Genomic DNA, 17,948 nt, shown 5'->3' on the forward strand with positions numbered 1-17,948 from the left:
ACCTAACTTTTTGAAGAGAAATTAATTGTTGTAAGTGTGGAGTTCTGTTCAGAAATTTTGGAAGAAGAAAAATGCTCATCTAGGAGATAAGACTTTATGTTCAGTTGGGGAATTGTGTAAACAGTATGGTTGAGGATAATCTTTATTGTGAATGGTAGATTATTTTACTTTGAAATGGAAAGCACAATTTTTTTTAAAGGGCTGGGAGAGGTAGATAGTAGTGTTAGGTGACATAAATAACCTTGAAGAAAATAGAAAAATGTTGGAAAGAGAAAGTGTTTAGTCAATGCTTAACAGCCTTTTCACTGCATGGCACACGAGCATTTAAATATTGGTGACAACCCACTTGGAAGAGGTATTTGTATGCTGGAGCTGGACTCAGAGAACTGCAGCAAACAATTTAGCAAGAGTGGTGGCTGGAAGGTCAGTAGGGCTCAGGATATTTGCCTCAAGGCCAAGAGGAAGTACAGCTAGGCAGGGACAAGGATTAAAGCGGAAGAGATTGGGGCACCTGAGCAGGCCCTATAATGGGGGGAGTTTCGAATGCTGAGTAGCCGGTTGGGAGAACTTAAGACATAGCTATCAAGACACACTGAGGAGTACTTTACTACTAGTGACTGGACTGAACTCTGTGCGTGTGTATGTGTGTGTGTGGTGTTTCGGAGACAAGCAATTAATGCTCAAGCATAAGTTAGGGAGTTGCTAAGCGTGCTTGATGTCTTATAGCAACAAGTCAAACTTGCCGACTGCAGTTAATGATTACTCAGAGAGGCCGGGAAGTAACTCTACAGAGAAAAAAGGAAATGGTGGACCTGCATCCAAGGTTCCGATATTCTGAGTGAGAGATATCTGAAGTTCGGAAGAGGCTCTTTGCACTACTGGTTAGGAATCTGCCTCCCACCCAACTCCTCCACGCACGAGGTGCCCATTCCAGAAAGGGGGCAAGCTCAGTTCTCCTTTCCTGCAGGTGACAGCTCGGGTCACATTTGTGCATGTCTTCCATCTCCTGTCATGGCAACATTCCCAAATGAATGCCGAAAGATCTGCCTCTTTTTATGATTTCCTGACAGAACTTATAAAATTAAAATGTTTTGTTAAAAACAGAATCAGGGGCAAGTTGCCTTCTCCTTTGACGCTCTACACGTTTCAGTGATTCCCAAGATCACTTTAACCATTAAGACTTTTTTTCTTATAAATAGACTACAACTCTTCACAATCTAAACCCAAGGATTTGGATGAGGTTTCCTAGTCTGGGTTTCTCCCAAGTGAAGGAGGCAAGAGGCAGGAAGGAGTTGCCTCATTTAAGGGGGCTCAGGGTAGAGAAGGGCTGTGGGCGACTTTTCCTTCTCTCCCTTTCCTTCTTGGAGACAGATATTCGAATGACGGCGGCGGTGGGATAGTCCGAGCCAGGAGGTATGGGAAGCAAGAGACTGGGCACGAGGGAAGAGCCGATAATGGGTAAACCCTTCGGCGAGGAGACCCTGCCAGCCTCCGCCAGGCGGGCGCGGGTCCGCCCCAATCCCAGGGTGCATCGCGCCCCGCCCCCTCCCCTCTCCGCGTCCCGCCTCTCCTCAGCCCGGGCCCCCTCCCCGCAGGCTTCGGGAGGCGGGGACGCGGCGTCGGCGGCTTCGCCAGTCGCGTCTTTCTCCCTCACTGGGGAAACCGGCGGTGGCGGCACCTTCGGAGGCTGAGCAGCTGAGCCGGGAGCCCGCCAGTGGGAGGTCGGACAGACTGACCGCAGAGCCGACAGACGGACGGACAGCGGGGCAGCCAGACGGCTCGAGTCGCCTCAAGTTCCGCCATGAGCTGGGGCACGGAGCTTTGGGTGAGTCCGGGAGAGGGGCGCCCAGCGCGAACCCCGGCCCCGGAGGGGCTCGGGCTGGGCAGGCGCCGCTGGCCGTCGGCGGCCAGAGCGCGTCGGGCCATCCCCGGCGCTGGTGTTGGCGGAGGGTGGGGGTCCCGCTCCTCTTTGTGTGCAGACTCCTCTTCCCTCTCGGCCGGGACTTGAGAGGCTGCTGGTCCGCTCTCCCGCCCTTGCCGCGGCGGTGAGGCTGAGGGCAGAGGCTTGGACGGCTGGGGGAGCGGCCCGCGGGCTGCCGCGTCCGCCGCCATCCTCTCCTGTCCCCTCTCCCTCCTCCGCCTTCACTTTCCGGACGCCTGGCTCCGTGCCGGGCCGCGCTTCTCTGCCTTTGTATCTCCCCTCCCGTAGGCGGGGGAGGGGGCCCATTGTCCCGAAGGGGCGCTGTTAGCGGGCGGGGAGGGGGCTCACCGCGGCCCCTCGTCCCGGCAAGGGTCCCCGGGGCGAGGGCGTCGCCGGGCTGGGGCGACGCGGGGAGCCGCGAGGCACCGCCCGCCGCCCTCGCCCCAGGTAGGGGGAGCTGGGAGGCTTTGTTCCGAGCCCGGCCTCCGGCCAGCCAGGCCCAACCCACACGCCCATTTCCCTCTCCTTGTCTCCGTTCTCTGACCGGGGTAGCTTCGGGGACTCCGGCTGGGCCACCCCTGGCTGCTACCTTGGGCCGGGGGGTTGCCTTTTGGGATATGAATTAAATTGAGTGATCGATGGGGAAGCCAATTTTGCCAAAAGGAGCGTACGGCTTCCCGATTGCTTTACTTCCCCTTCCGTTGTCCATTTTTCTCACTCCTTCTCCCGCTTTTCTTTCTCTTTCCTCCTTGCTTGTCTTGGGCGCTGAAGGCTCCAGACAATGCCCGGTCTCTGGCCAGGTGCGGGTGGACTGTAATAGGTCGGAGAATTCTCTCGCGACGCCTCCACAGAAGGGTGGAGGTGTGGAGGGCAGTGATTTCTCAGGTGCTCCCGAGGGACGGGGAGCTGGGGGCGCTGTCCCGAGAGCCTCCTCATTTCAGCCACTCCTCTTTTTATCCCACCTGTGCATGTTTTCCGTGCCTTTTGTTAACCAGGATCTCGTGAAATCACTGCAGAGAAAAGAGGAGAAAGAACTTTTTCGTCTCCAGGCATACAGTTAGGGTGGCAATGAAGGCAGATCGGTTAATTGATCAGCCTTCATTGGGCACAGTGTTTTATGTTATTTTTCACATTTTATTCACAGATTGGGAATCTTAGAATTGAAAGAGACTTTAGAGTTCGTCTAGTTGAACACCTCCTTAGCAAGCCCAGGAATCTGCAGCGTTCTGGACAAGTGTTTGCCCAGTCTGTAAACACACCACCCAAGAGAAATTACCTAGGAGCCTCTCCATTACGTTCTTAGATAGCATTAATCGTTCTTGTATTGGGGGGGATTGTATCGTAAATTATGTGAGCTTTAATCTTTTACTTTGGTTAGATTCTCAGGCATTATTGATCTCTTCCTTTTGATTTAGTACATTCTCTAATTGATTATAGTATTTCCTAATTAAAGGAGATGGATATATTTCATTTTCCATTTTTATAATTAGAAAATATTTTAATTTTTACATACTTGTATGATCCATGTTTCAGAGGGAGCAAAAAATATAAGCAGAATACTTTTAGAAAGTACAAGTAATAAAACAGTGGAGGAATATTATTTAGATGTAACTCTTAATTTAGACTGGAAAAAATTGCTTTGTATCACACTGTAGAAAAGCAGTTTTCAGGAGGAACAAAATATTTTAGTGAAGACTAAAATGTGATTTTTAAAGCTTTAAAAAAATTTTAATTGAAGAATATAATACAGTCAGAAGCAATTACCCATCTCCTGTAGTTTGGTTATTTACGTTCAGCATTTGAGTAGTTTTTCAGCAATTTAAAAAGGTAAACCATAGAAGAGATGGGAATTTCTGTTCTAACTAAAAATTGTTTCATATCCTTTTGGAAATTATGAAAAATTTTAAAATTTTTCTCGTAAAACTTAATATATCTCCATGTTTTAAATTTTTTTTTAGTGGTTTGAGGATTTGAGAGAAACATTTATTAGGAGTTAAATAATGTGGAATCAGCTAATATCAGTTGGATGCTTACGCCTTACATAAATAGAAGTTGGTGTAGAGGACTATTGTTGGGACCAGAAGAGACCTTAGAAAAATTTGACTAGATTTCCTATTTTGTACTAATCTCAGTTTTGAAAAAGGATATTTTGTTTCCAGTAGATTGTAACAAACACCTGAACTGTGCTCTTGCCATTGAGGAATTTGAGGTTGGGAAAATCATCTTGAAAATTTGAATTTAGAAACCAGTTCTTATATTATTTTCATGTGTAGGATCACCTTACTGTCCCAGAGTTAAACTTTATTGAGAACATGTTACAAAAAAAATTATGATAAAATGCAGTTATGCACTCAAACTTAAGTTTATTTCTTATAATATTCATTGGCATTTATTGCTATCTCAGTCTTATGTTAAACTTGAGAATAAAGTAAAAAAATTAAAACCACTCTAATAGTGACTCTGGGGGACAGAACTGATAGTGATAGGCTAAATTGGTTGTGTCAGACTTTTGTTTGTGTAGTTGTGAGGGGATATGAATTAACTGGTAATAAATTTGAACTGTGCTTTAAGGGATTTCTTGTGTTCCGAGTGAGCATTTAAGCAAGGTAGTGAATATATGCTAGAGACTCAGTTCTGGGTAATATAACGCAAAGAGATGACAGCGTCTTCATTTCTTCGGGATGCATTGTTTATTGTGTTGATTTCTTTATTACCATAGGAAGAATGGTTAGATCAAGAAGTCTAAATATGAATTAATGATTTTGCAAAGCATAGATTTTGTAATTATTAGCTCTTTTTACAAATAAGGAAATTAGAGATTGGAGAAGTTCTATGTTTAGTTAGTAAGTTTTATTTATTAGCAGATAGCCTTTTAGCTTTTTGAGGAGCCAGTTAAAGTTCAATGGAAAAAAAAATCAGTGTATGTATGGACTGCAAGTGTATAGATAGGAAAGAAAATGGCTGAGCACATCACATTCAAATCATGATTTATTAAAAAATTCCCCTCCCTTCCCCCCGCCGGGGAATGAGGGGACTCGTCTGGAAATTAGGAAGTAGGTTCAAATGTGTGATTTAATTTATAGGGAACATATAAACCTTTTTTATGCCTTAGTTTCCTGGTCTATGATTTTTTTGTCCCTAGTTTTCAGAGTGTATCATTTAAAAGCCATTGTTATTTTCACCATATTTTTTAGCTAGGTGCATTTGACAAAGCTCATGATATCTTTTTGGAAGAAAGTGAAAAGTGTGCATTGCATGATAGATTCAGTGGATCCTTTATTTTACACTCCTAGTCTTAACCCTTTAATTTAATGCTTCTTTATCTTTTTTCTCTATATAGCACTTCTACTTTAACACTTAAATTGTAAACTTACTAGACTTTTTGAGTCCTTGAGTGTAGGGACTGGGTTAATCTTTTTGTTTTCTCTAATACAATGCCTGTTGCTGATCATACATGTTTCGCCCAATTGAATTAGTAGTTCATTGCATTACCCAGAGTATTGATTACTGATTAATAAATTGCATCCTTGAGGAAGTTTTTATGGATCTGAAGGCCTTCGTAGGTGATGATAAATTAGTGGTCTAGTTAACAATTCAAGAAGGTCTTAACAATCTGAAGCCAAAATGATGAAGTTAAGTTTTAGTATTTCGGTTAACAATTTTTACAGATTGGGGAAGAACTGACCTCTAAAGGTAGTTGTTGTGAGTTTACCTGATAGGCTGATGATGTGACTGCCACAATAGGCAATGAAATGGTAACTCAACTTGCCGTGGTGATCATTTTGAAATGTTTAGAAATATCGAATCACTATGTTGTGTAACAGGAACTAACAGTGTTGTAGGTCAGTTATACTTCAAAAACAAGCTCATGGCGAGGTTAGATTTGTCGTGGGGGGAGGGTAGGGAGAAGGGGGAAATGGATGAAGGCAACCCAAAGGTATAAACTTCCAGTTATAAGTAAGTACTGGGGATGTAATGTACACGGTGGTAAATACAGTTAACACTGCTGTCTGTTATATATGAAAGTTGTTAAGAGAGTGAATCCTAAGAATTCTCATCCCAAAGGAAAAAAAATTTTTTTTAGTTCTTTAATTTTGTATCTGTATGAGATGATGGATATTCACTGAACTTATTGTGGTAATCATTTTATGATGCATGTAAGTCAAATCATTGTGCTGTACCTTAAACTTATACAGTGCTGCATGCCAATTATATCTCAATAAAACTGAAGGGGGAAAAAACCCCCAAATAGCTGGTGATATCTTAGGCCACATGTAGATTTTTCTAGAACAAAGGAATTTGGTCCCATTGTAGTCTATAGTGGTTAGACCGAATCTTAGTTTTACTTAAGATTTTTTTAGAAGGTGCTTATCTAGAGGAGGTTGACAAAGAGAACTCCTTATCATGTGAGCTGTATTGTTTTTTCAAAGGCCATGAAACTAGTGTAGGAATTTGGTTTAAAAAATGAAATAATTATTGAGTGTCTATTATGGGGAAGCGCTGTGTGATGTATGGTAAGATTTATTAAGGCTTATAATGTCAGACCTGCTGTGGAAAAACTTAAAGTCATTTTGAGGTGATATTACTTTCCTAACTCTAGAATATTCCCCCTACATTGATATCACTGTTCAGAATATCCTTTGTTGACCAATTCCTTGCCACCCCTTCCCTCCAGAGTACACATTCTGGATATTATCTTTCTTATGGGACTACCACCTTATATTTATTTCTTATATATTCAAATCTTTGGAAAATAGTAATGGTATAAATATTTATATCTTACATCCCTTTTTTTTGGGTAGAAATTGTTGTGTTCAAAACTGTATTACAGATATTGTTGTTACAAGTTAAGGAGGGTGACAGGCAATCAAGACACCCATTTATGCTACCATTCTGCCCTGACAATAATAAGGTGGAAGCTGGAGAGCTGCCTGTAACCAGTATCTCCTCTTCATTGCTAATTCTTTAAACCACTCATTTCTTCTCCCCTTCCCTGCCTTTTATCTTAAAAAATGCCCTCTCTTCTTCCCCTAATCTATAAAATACAGGTTTGGCTAGAAACTTAAAAGCCTGTTCTGCCTACTTTTCCTTATCAGCTCCTGTTTGCAGGCAGGAAATAGGACAAGAGAATAATAAAGGTTTGTAATTATGGAACATCTTCTATGTGTACCTACAAGTGGTATCTTATTTAATAATCTTCAACTTTAAGCATTTTCATCTCAATAGCAAAAAAACAAAATATTCTTTTTTGGGGAACATAGTCATGTGCGTATTGAAAACTAGTAGGAAAATATTATGTAAAGGTTTTGTTTTATAGGAAGCAAAAACTTTTTCCATATATTAGCACTTTTTCCTTAAGTTCTTGATCGAGAACTAATCATCAGACTTTTAACAGTACCTTGTGAAATATGTGAAATATTAGTATATATTTGTTATATGTTGAAAAAACATAAATGTATAGAATCAGATTTTCCTGTTTTTGGCACACCATTATTTTGTTGTTTCTATGGCGTAAAGTCATCTGTTTTATTCCTTTTGTATCCCTGTTGTATTCCTAATTTGTAGAAAATGAATAGGCATATAATAAGCAGTGAAATATTTGTTGAATGAGGGAATCAATGAATTGTTAGAACTCTATCATCAAACTATGTTTTGAAAACTAAGGTTATTTTAATGTTTTTTTCCCTGACATGTATAGGTCTAATACCTTTGTTTAATCTTAGGGATCCTTTTTATAATCTGAAATTTAATTACTTCTGTCTTTTCATATGAAATTTTTCTCAATTTATTTAGGTCTTGAGTTCTCGTCTCCTTAAATTATTTGAGTACAAATGATTATCTTATTTATAGCCTATTTTATGGCCCTTTGGATTCTAAAAATGAAAACAGTGTTGTTATATGCTTTGACATTAGGGTTGTCATGTATGAATGATATGAATGTAAATGGTCTGAGACTTAATGAATTGGGAAAACATAAAAGATTGATTTTTCAGAGAGTACAAAAGTTACGGTGATTCTGAGAGATTTTTGAAAAATGTTACAGATGAACCGGTTTGCAGGGCAGAAGTTGAGACACAGATGTAGAGAACAAAAGTATGGACACCAAGGGGGGAAAACAGTGGTGGGGTGGGGATGGTGGTGTGATGAATTGGGCGATTGGGATTGACATGTATACACTGATGTGTATAAAATTGATGACTAATAAGAACCTGCAGTATAAAAAACAAACAAACAAACAAACAAAAACTAATACTAAACTTTCTTTGGGTTATTTGTATGGAAATATGTTAATATAAATGTTTCAGACATTACGTGAAATTTCTAAAAATCTTATATGTTCTGGTATAATGTTATAAGTCATAATTCTAGTTATTACTTTAAAATGTATATCTCAGAAATAACTAAAAAAAAATAAAAAATAAAAAAAATGTTAATGGTGGCTAGTTGAGATTTTTTTTCCATTATAAATTATAAAAATCAAAATCATTGAAACTGGTATGGTAAATAGCAACCATTACTTTTGAATCATCTTCTAGACTTAGACCATGAACTAAATTAACATCCTTTACTATTTGTGAAAGCTGAATATAATTAATATTTGTTAACTTTTTTAATTTGAAAATTTTATTTCATCTTCATTTTAAATAAAAGCTTCATTAAATTATAACATTCATACATTAAAGTGTACAGTTTTTATATGTACGTTAAGACTTGAAAAAGTAAAATAAATACACTCATTCATGTCACTCCCAACCAAGAGCAAGATACGGAAGTCTCACTTATTGCCATCCCCAGTAAATATCCCCCAAAGGTAATCAATCACTATTCTGACTTGCATTGCCATTGATTAGTTTTGTAGGTTTTTTTAACCTCACAAAAATGATAATATGGTATGTACTCTACTTCACCTGACTTCTTCCATTTAATATGATCTCTTTGAGAATCATCCTTCTGTGGTTAGTTTGTAGTGTTTCACTGTATATGTGGGATTTGTATTTTCTTCTGCCATGTGCCTGGGGTCACTCCTAGTCTGGGACCACCTTAAACCAAGTTCAGGGCTTGAAATTCCCTCGTGTGGTTGTTAAGATTTTGTTTTTGTCCCCATAGCTCTTGCAATGTTATCAAAACAAAAAATCCAAAATATCCTCAGGGCAAAAATAGGTGGTATGTGCTTTTTTCCCTTTCTGGATTCTCATTTTTACTTCACTTGTGACTTTGTAATTCCTTATTGTCTTGGCTTGTTTTTTGGTGCTTTAAAATTTTTGGAATATATTTTATCCATATTTTAAAGTTCTTATCCAGTGGAATAGTGATAGTTGATCCAAATAACCTAGCCCGACACTACTGGAAACTGGAAATTCTTACATTGAGATTTTCGTTTTTGCTATTATATTCTTAATTTCTAAGAGCTGCTTTTTGTTTGTTTTCTGAACATACTTTTTTTTTTTTTTTTTGGGCCATGCGTTGCAGCTTGTGGGATCTCAGTTCCCTGACTAGGGATTGAACATGGGCCACGGCAGTGAAAGCACTGAATCCTAGCCACTAGACCACCAGGGAACTCCCCTGAATGTACTTTTTTTTTTTATCATTAAATTATTATATAATTTAGACAGTAAATATGGTCTTATTTTTGCTTCTTTCCAATAGAATACATTTGATCACTTTTTTTTTTATACAGCAGGTTCTTATTAGTCATCAGTTTTATACACATCACTGTATACATGTCAATCCCAATCGCCCAATTCATCACACCACCACCCCCACCCCCCCGCGGCTTTCCCCCCTTGGTGTCCGTACTTTCGTTCTCTACATCTGTGTCTCAATTTCTGCCCTGCAAACCGGTTCATCTGTGCCATTTTTCTAGGTTCCACATATGTGCGTTAATGTACAATATTTGTTTTTCTCTTTCTGACTTACTTCACTCTGTATGACAGTCTCTAGATCCATCCACATCTCAACAAATGACCCAATTTCGTTCCTTTTTATGGCTGAGTAATATTCCATTGTATATATATACCACATCTTCTTTATCCATTCTTCTGTCCATGAGCATTTAAGTTGCTTCCATGACCTGGCTATTGTAAATAGTGCTGCAGTGAACATTGGGGTGCATGTGTCTTTCTGAATTGTGGTTTTCTCTGGGTATATGCCCAGCAGTGGGATTGCTGGATCATATGGTAATTCTATTTTTAGTTTTTTAAGGAATCTCTATAGTGGCTGTATCAATTTACATTCCCACCAACAGTGCAAGAGGGTTCCCTTTTCTCCACACCCTCTCCAGCATTTGTTGTTTGTAGATTTTCTGATGACCATTCTAACTGGTGTGAGGTGATATCTCATTGTAGTTTTGATTTGCATTTCTCGAATAATTAGTGATGTTGAGCAGCTTTTCATGTGCTTCTTGGCCATTTGTATGTCTTCTTTGGAGAAATGTCTATTTAGGTCTTCCGCCCATTTTTGGATTGGGTTGTTTGTTTTTTTAAAATTGAGCTGAATGAGCTGTTTATATATTTTGGAGATTAATCCTTTGTCCGTTGATTCGTTTGCAAATATTTTCTCCCATTCTGCAGGTTCTTTTCGTCTTGTTTATGGTTTCCTTTGCTGTGCAGAAGCTTTGAAGTTTCATTAGGTCCCATTTGTTTATTTTTGTTTTTACTTCCATTTCTCTAGGAAGTGGGTCAAAAAGGATCTTGCTGTGATTTATGTCAGAGTGTTCTTCCTATGTTTTCCTCTAAGAGTTTTATAGTGTCCGGTCTTACATTTAGGTCTTGAATCCATTTTGAGTTTATTTTTGTGTATAGTGTTAGGGAGTGTTCTAATTTCATTCTTTTATGTGTAGCTGTCCAGTTTTCCCAGCACCACTTATTGAAGAGACTGTCTTTTCTCCATTGTATATCCTTGCCTCTTTTGTCATAGATTAGTTGACCATAGGTGCGTGTTTTTACCTCTGTGCTTTCTATCTTGTTCCAATGATCTATGTTTCTGTTTCTGTACCAATGCCATATTGTCTTGATTACTATAGCTTTGTACTACAGTCTGAAGTCAGGGAGTCTGATTCCTCCAGCTCAGTTTTTTCCCCTCAAGGCTGCTTTGGCTATTTGGGGTCTTTTGTGTCTCCATACAAATTTTAAGATTTTTTGTTCTAGTTCTGTAAAAAATGCCATTGGTAATTTGATAGGGATTGCATTGAATCTGTAGATTGCTTTGGGTAGTATCGTCATTTTCACAATATTGATTCTTCCAATCCAAGAGCATGGTATATCTCTCCATCTGTTGGTATCATCTTTAATTTCTTTCATCAGTGTTTTATAGTTATCTGCATACAGGTCTTTTGTATCCCTAGGTAGTTTTATTCCTAGGTATTTTATTCTTTTTGTTGCAGTGGTAAATGGGAGTGTTTCCTTAATTTCTCTTTCAGATTTTTCATCATTAGTGTATAAGAATGCAGGAGATTCCTGTGCATTAATTTTGTATCCTGAAACTTTACCAAATTCATTGATTGGCTCTAGTAGTTTTCTGGTGGCATCTTTAGGATTCTCTATGTATAGTATCATGTTACCTGCAAACAGTGGCAGTTTTACTTCTTCTTTTCCAAATTGTATTCCTTTTATTTCTTTTTCTTCTCTGATTGCCATAGCTAGGACTTCCAAAACTATCTTGAATAATAGTGGTGAGAGTGGACATCCTTGTCTTGTTCCAGATCTTAGAGGAAATGCTTTCAGTTTTTCTCCATTGAGAATGATGTTTGCTGTGGGTTTGTTGTATATGGCCTTTATTATGTTGAGGTAGGTTCCCTCTATGCCCACTTTCTGGAGAGTTTTTATCATAAATGGGTGTTGAATTTTGTCGAAAGCTTTTTCTGCATCTATTGAGACGATCCTATGGTTTTTTTTCTTCAATTTGTTAATATGGTGTATCACATTGATTGATTTGCGTATATTGAAGAATCCTTGCATCCCTGGGATAAATCCCACTTGATGATGGTGTATGATCCTTTTAATGTGTTGTTGGATTCGGTTTGCTAGTATTTTGTTGAGGATTTTTGCATCTATATTCATCAGTGATATTGGTCTGTAATTTTCTTTTTTTGTAGTATCTTTGTCTGGTTTTGGTATCAGGGTGATGGTGGCCTCAGAGAATGAGTTTGGGAGTGTTTCTTCCTCCGCAATTTTTTGGAAGAGTTTGAGAAGGATGGGTGTTAGCTCTTCTCTAAATATTTGATAGAATTCACCTGTGTAGCCAACTGGTCCTGGACTTTTGTTTGTTGGAAGATTTTTCATCACAGTTTCAATTTCATTACTTGTGATTGGTCTGTTCATATTTTCTAATTCTTCCTGGTTCAGTCTTGTAAGGTTATACCTTTCTAAGAATTTGTCCATTTCTTCCAGGTTGTCCATTTTATTGGCATAGAGTTGCTTGTAGTAGTCTCTTAGGATGCTTTGTTTTTCTGCAGTGTCTGTTGTAACTTCTCCTTTTTCATTTTTAATTTTATTGATTTGAGTCCTGTCCCTCTTTTTCTTGATGAGTCTGGCTAATGGTTTATCAATTTTGTTTATCTTCTCAAAGACCCAGCTTTTAGTTTTATTGATCTGTGCTATTGTTTTCTTTGTTTCTATTTCATTTATTTCTGCTCTGATCTTTATGATATCTTTCCTTATACTAACTTTGGATTTTGTTTGTTCTTCTTTCTCTAGTTCCTTTAGGTGTAAGGTTAGATTATTTATTTGAAATTTTTCTTATTTCTTGAGGTAGGCTTGTATAGCTATAAACTTTCCTCTTAGAACTGCTTTTGCTGCATCCCACAGGTTTTGGATCATCGTGTTTCCATTGTCATTTGTCTCTAGGTATTTTTTTATTTTCTCTTTTGATTTCTTCAATGATCTCTTGGTTATTTAGTAAGGTATTGTTTAACCTCCATGTGTTTGTGTTTTTTACGTTTTTTCCCCCGTAATTCATTTGTAATCTCATAGCGTTGTGGTCAGAAAAGATGCTTGATATGATTTCAATTTTCTTAAATTTACTGAGGCTTGATTTGTGACCCAAGACGTGATCTATCCTGGAGAATGTTCCATGCGCACTTGAGAAGAAAGTGTAATCGGCTGTTTTTGGGTGGAATGTCCTATAAATATCAATTAAATCTATCTGGTCTATTGTGTCATTTAAAGCTTCTGTTTCCTTATTTTCATTTTGGATGATCTGTCCATTGGTGTAAGTGAGTTGTTAAAGTCCCCCACTATTATTGTGTTACTGTCGATTTCCTCTTTTATAACTGTTAGCAGTTGCCTTATGTATTGAGGTGCTCCTATGTTGGGTGCATATATGTTTATAATTGTTATATCTTCTTCTTGGATTGATCCCTTGATACTGTGTAGTGTCTTTCCATGTCTCTTGTAACATTCTTTATTTTAAAATCTATTTTATCTGATATGAGTATTGCTACTCCAGCTTTCTTTTGATTTCCATTTGCATGGAATATCTTTTTCCATCCCCTCACTTTCAGTCTCTATGTGTCCCTAGGTCTGAAGTGGGTCTCTTGTAGACAGCATATAGATGGGTCTTGTTTTCGTATCCATTCAGCAAGCCTATGTCTTTTGATTGGAGCGTTTAATCCATTCACGTTTAAGGTAATTATCGATATGTATGTTCTTATGACCATTTTGTTAATTGTTTTGGGTTTGTTTTTGTAGGTCCTTTTCTTCTCTTGTGTTTCCCACTTAGAGAAGCTCCTTTAGCATTTGTTGTAGAGCTGGTTTGGTGGCGCTGAATTCTCTTAGCTTTTGCTTGTCTGTAAAGCTTTTGATTTCTCCATCGAATCTGAATGAGATCCTTGCTGAGTAGAGTAATCTTGGTTGTAGGTTCTCCCCTTTCATCACTTTAAGTATACCATGCCACTCCTTTCTGGCTTGTAGAGTTTCTGCTGAGAAATCAGCTGTTAACCTTATGGGAGTTCCCTTGTATGTTATTTGTCGTTTTTCCCTTGCTGCTTTCAGTAATTTTTTTTTGTCTTTTTGTCAGTTTGATTACTATGTGTCTTGGCGTGTTTATCCTGCCTGGGACTCTCTGCGCTTCCTGAACTTGGATGGCTGTTTCCTTTCCCATGTTAGGGAAGTTTTCGACTATCTCTTCAAATATTTTCCCGGGTCCTTTCTCCCTCTCTTCTCCTTCTGGGACCCCTATAATGCTAATGTTGGTGCATTTAATGTTGTCCCAGAGGTCTCTTAGGCTGTCTTGATTTCTTTTCATTCTTTTTTCTTTATTCTGTTCCGTGGCAGTGAGTTCCTCCATTCTGTCTTCCAGGTCACTGATCCGTTTTTCTACCTCAGTTATTCTGCTGTTGATTCCTTCTAGTGTATTTTTCATTTCAGTTATTGTATTGTTCATCTCTGTTTGTTCTTTAATTCTTCTAGGTCTGTGTTAAACATTTCTTGCATCTTCTCGATCTTTGCCTCCATTGTTCTTCTGAGGTCCTGGATCATCTTCACTATCATTATTCTGAATTCTTTTTCTGGAAGGTTGCCTATCTCCACTTCATTTAGTTGTTTTTCTCGGTTTTATCTTGTTCCTTCATCCGGTACAAAGTTCTCTGCCTTTTCATTTTGCCTGTACTTCTATGAATGTGGTTTTCCTTCACAGGCTGCAAAATTTTAGTTCTTCTTGCTTCTGGTGTCTGCCGTCTTGTGGATGAGGCTATCTAAGAGGCTTGTGCAAGCTTCCTAATGGGAGGGACTGGTAGTGGGTAGAGCTGGGTGTTGCTCTGGTGGGCAGAGCTCAGTAAAACTTTAATCCACTTGTCTACTGGTGGGTGGGGTCTGCGTCCCTCCCTGTTGGGTGTTTGGCCTGAGGCAACCCAACACTGGAGTCTGCCCGGCTCTTTGGTGGGGCTAATGGTGACTCTGGGAGGGCTCATGCCAAGGAGTATTTCTCAGAACTTCTGCTGCCAGTGTCCTTGTCCCCATGGTGAGCCACAGCCACCCCTCGCCTCTGCAGGAGACCCTCCAACACTAGCAGGTAGGTCTGGTTCAGTCTCCTATGGGGTCACTGCTCCTTCCCCTGGGTCACGATGCGCACACTACTTTGTGTGTGCCCTCCAAGAGTGGAGTCTTGTTTCCCCAAGTCCTGTCAAAGTCCTGCAATCAAATCCCGCTAGCCTTCAAAGTCTTTTTCTCTAGGAATTGCTCCTCTTGTTGCCGGACCCCCAGGTTGGGAAGCCTCACGTGGGGCTCAGAACCTTCACTCCAGTGGGTGGACTTCTGTGGTATAAGTGTTCTCCAGTTTGTGAGTCACCCACCCTGCTGTTACGGGATTTGATTTTCCTGTGATCGCGCCCATCCTACCGTCTCATTGCGGGTTGTCCTCTGTCTTGGATGTGGGGTATCTTTTTTGGTGCGTTCCAGTGTCTTCCTTTTGATGATTGTACAGCAGTTAGTTGTGATTCTGGTGCTCTCGCAGGAGGGAGTGAGCGCACGTCCTTCTACTCTGCCATCTTGAACCAGTCTCCGCATGCATGACTTTCTATTTTATTTTATTTTTTTATTTAATTTGTTTTTATTTTTTAATGGAAGTATAGTTGAGGTACAATATTATATAGGTCATAGATGTACAATAAAATGATTCACAACTTTTAAAGATTATATTCCATTTATAGTTATTATAAAATATTGGCTGTATTCCCTGTGTTGTACAATATATCTTTCTTTAAACTTTATTTTTTACTTTTTAAAATTAATTAATTAATTAATTTATTTTTGGCTGCATTGCGTCTTCGTTGCTGCATACGGGCTTTCTCTAGTTATGGCGAGCGGGGGATGCTCTTCGTTGTGGTGAACAGGCTTCTCATTGTAGTGGCTTCTCTTGTTGCGGAGCATGGGATCTAGGCGCACGGGCTTCAGCAATTGTGGCAACACAGGCTCAGAAATTGTGGCTCATGGGCTCTAGAGTGCAGGCTCAGTAGTTGTGGCGCACGGGCTTAGCTGCTCCGTGGCATATGGGATCTTCCCAGACCAGGGCTTGAACCCGCGTCTCCTGCATTGGCAAGCGGATTCTTAACCACTGCGCTAACAGGGAAGTCCTCTTTTTTTTTTTTGTAAACATCTTTATTGGAGTATAATTGCTTTACAGTGGTGTGTTAGTTTCTGCTTTATAACGAAGTGAATCAGTTATACATATACATATGTCCCCATGTCTCTTCCCTCTTGCGCCTCCCTCCCTCCCACCCTCCCTATCCCACCCCTCTAAGTGGTCACAAACCACCGAGCTGATCTCCCTGTACTATGCAGCTGCTTCCCACTAACTATCTATTTTACATTTGGTAGTGTATATATGTCCATGCCACTCTCTCACTTTGTCCAAGCTTACCCTTCCCCCTCCCCGTATCCTCAAGTCCATTCTCTAGTAGGTCTGTGTCTTTATTCCCGTCTTGCCCCTAGGTTCTTTATGACCATTTTTTTTTGTTTTTGTTTTTGTTTTTAGATTCCATATATATGTGTTAGCATACAGTGTTTGTTTTTCTCTTTCTGACTTACTTCACTCTGTGTGACAGCCTCTAGGTCCATCCATCTCACTACAGATAACTCAATTTCGTTTCTTTTTATGGCTGAGTAATACTCCATTGTATATATGTGCCACATCTTCTTTATGCATTCATCTGTTGATGGACACTTAGGTTGCTTCCATGTCCTGGCTATTGTAAATAGAGCTGCAATGAATATTGTGGTACATGACTCTTTTTGAATTATGGTTTTCTCAGGGTATATGCCTAGTAGTGGGATTGCTGGGTCGTATGGTAGTTCTATTTTTAGTTTTTTAAGGAACCTCCATACTGTTCTCCATAGTGGCTGTATCAATTTACATTCCCACCAACAGTGGAAGAGGGTTCCCTTTTCTCCACACCCTCTCCAGCATTTACTGTTTGTAGATTTTTTGATGATGGCCATTCTGACTGGTGTGAGATGACATCTCATTGTAGTTTTGATTTGCATTTCTCTAACGATTAATGATGTTGAGCATCCTTTCATGTGTTTGTTGGCAATCTGTATATCTTCTTTGGAGAAATGTCTATTTAGGTCTTCTGCCCGTTTTTGGATTGGGTTGTTTGTTGTTTTGATATTGAGCTGCATGAGCTGCTTGTAAATTTTGGAGATTAATCCTTCGCCAGTTGCTTCATTTGCAAATATTTTCTCCCATTCTGAGTGTTGTCTTTTTGTCTTGTTTATGATTTCCTTTGCTGTGCAAAAGCTTTTAAGTTTCATTAGGTCCCATTTGTTTATTTTTGTTTTTATTTCCATTTCTCTAGGAAGTGGGTCAAAAAGAATCTTGCTGTGATTTATAGAGTCTTCTGCCTATGTTTTCCTCTAAGAGTCTGATATTGTCTGTCTTTACATTTAGGTCTTTAATCCATTTTGAGTTTCTTTGTGTGTATGGTGTTAGGGAGTGTTCTAATTTCATTCTTTTACATGTAGCTGTCCAGTTTTCCCAGCACCACTTACTGAAGAGGCTGTCTTTTCTCCACTGTATATTCTTGCCTCCTTAATCAAAGATAAGTTAACTATATGTGCGTGGGTTTATCTCTGGGCTTTCTATCCTGTTCCATTGATCTGTATGTCTGTTTTTGTGCCAGTACCATACTGTCTTGATTACTGTAGCTTTGTAGTATAGTCTGAAGTCAGGGAGCCTGATTCCTCCAGCTCTGTTTTTCTTTCTCTATATTGCTTTGGGTATTCGGGGTGTTTTTTGTTTCCATACAAATTGTGAAATTTTTTGTTTTTAGCTCTGTGAAAAATGCCAGTGGTAGTTTGATAGGGGTTGCATTGAATCTGTAGATTGCCTTGGGTAGTATAGTCATTTTCACAATGTTGACTCTTCCAGTCTAAGAACATGGTATATCTCTCTATCTATTTGTATCATCTTTAATTTCTTTCATCAGCATCTTATAAGTTTCTCCATACAGGTCTTTTGTCTCCTTAGGTAGGTTTATCCCTAGATATTTTATTCTTTTTGTTGCAGTGGTAAACGGGAGTGTTTTCTTAAT

At 39.4% G+C, this 17,948-nt stretch overlaps 1 protein-coding gene across 3 annotated transcripts in view; it reads left to right on the forward strand.

The window, feature by feature from the left end:
• Positions 1-1,601: 1,601 nt before the first annotated feature.
• Positions 1,602-17,948, forward strand: part of FNBP1L (formin binding protein 1 like) — a 121,129-nt gene continuing 104,782 nt past the window's right edge. For all 3 annotated transcript variants that reach the window (XM_068540344.1, XM_068540342.1, XM_068540343.1), the window contains exon 1: positions 1,602-1,825. In XM_068540344.1, coding sequence (XP_068396445.1) covers positions 1,802-1,825 — 24 coding nt within the window. In that variant the 5' untranslated portion in view covers positions 1,602-1,801. The remainder of the gene's footprint in view (positions 1,826-17,948) is intronic.

The sequence above is a fragment of the Eschrichtius robustus genome, chromosome 3, assembly GCF_028021215.1.
Source record: "Eschrichtius robustus isolate mEscRob2 chromosome 3, mEscRob2.pri, whole genome shotgun sequence".
Classification (NCBI taxonomy): Eukaryota; Metazoa; Chordata; class Mammalia; order Artiodactyla; family Eschrichtiidae; genus Eschrichtius; species Eschrichtius robustus.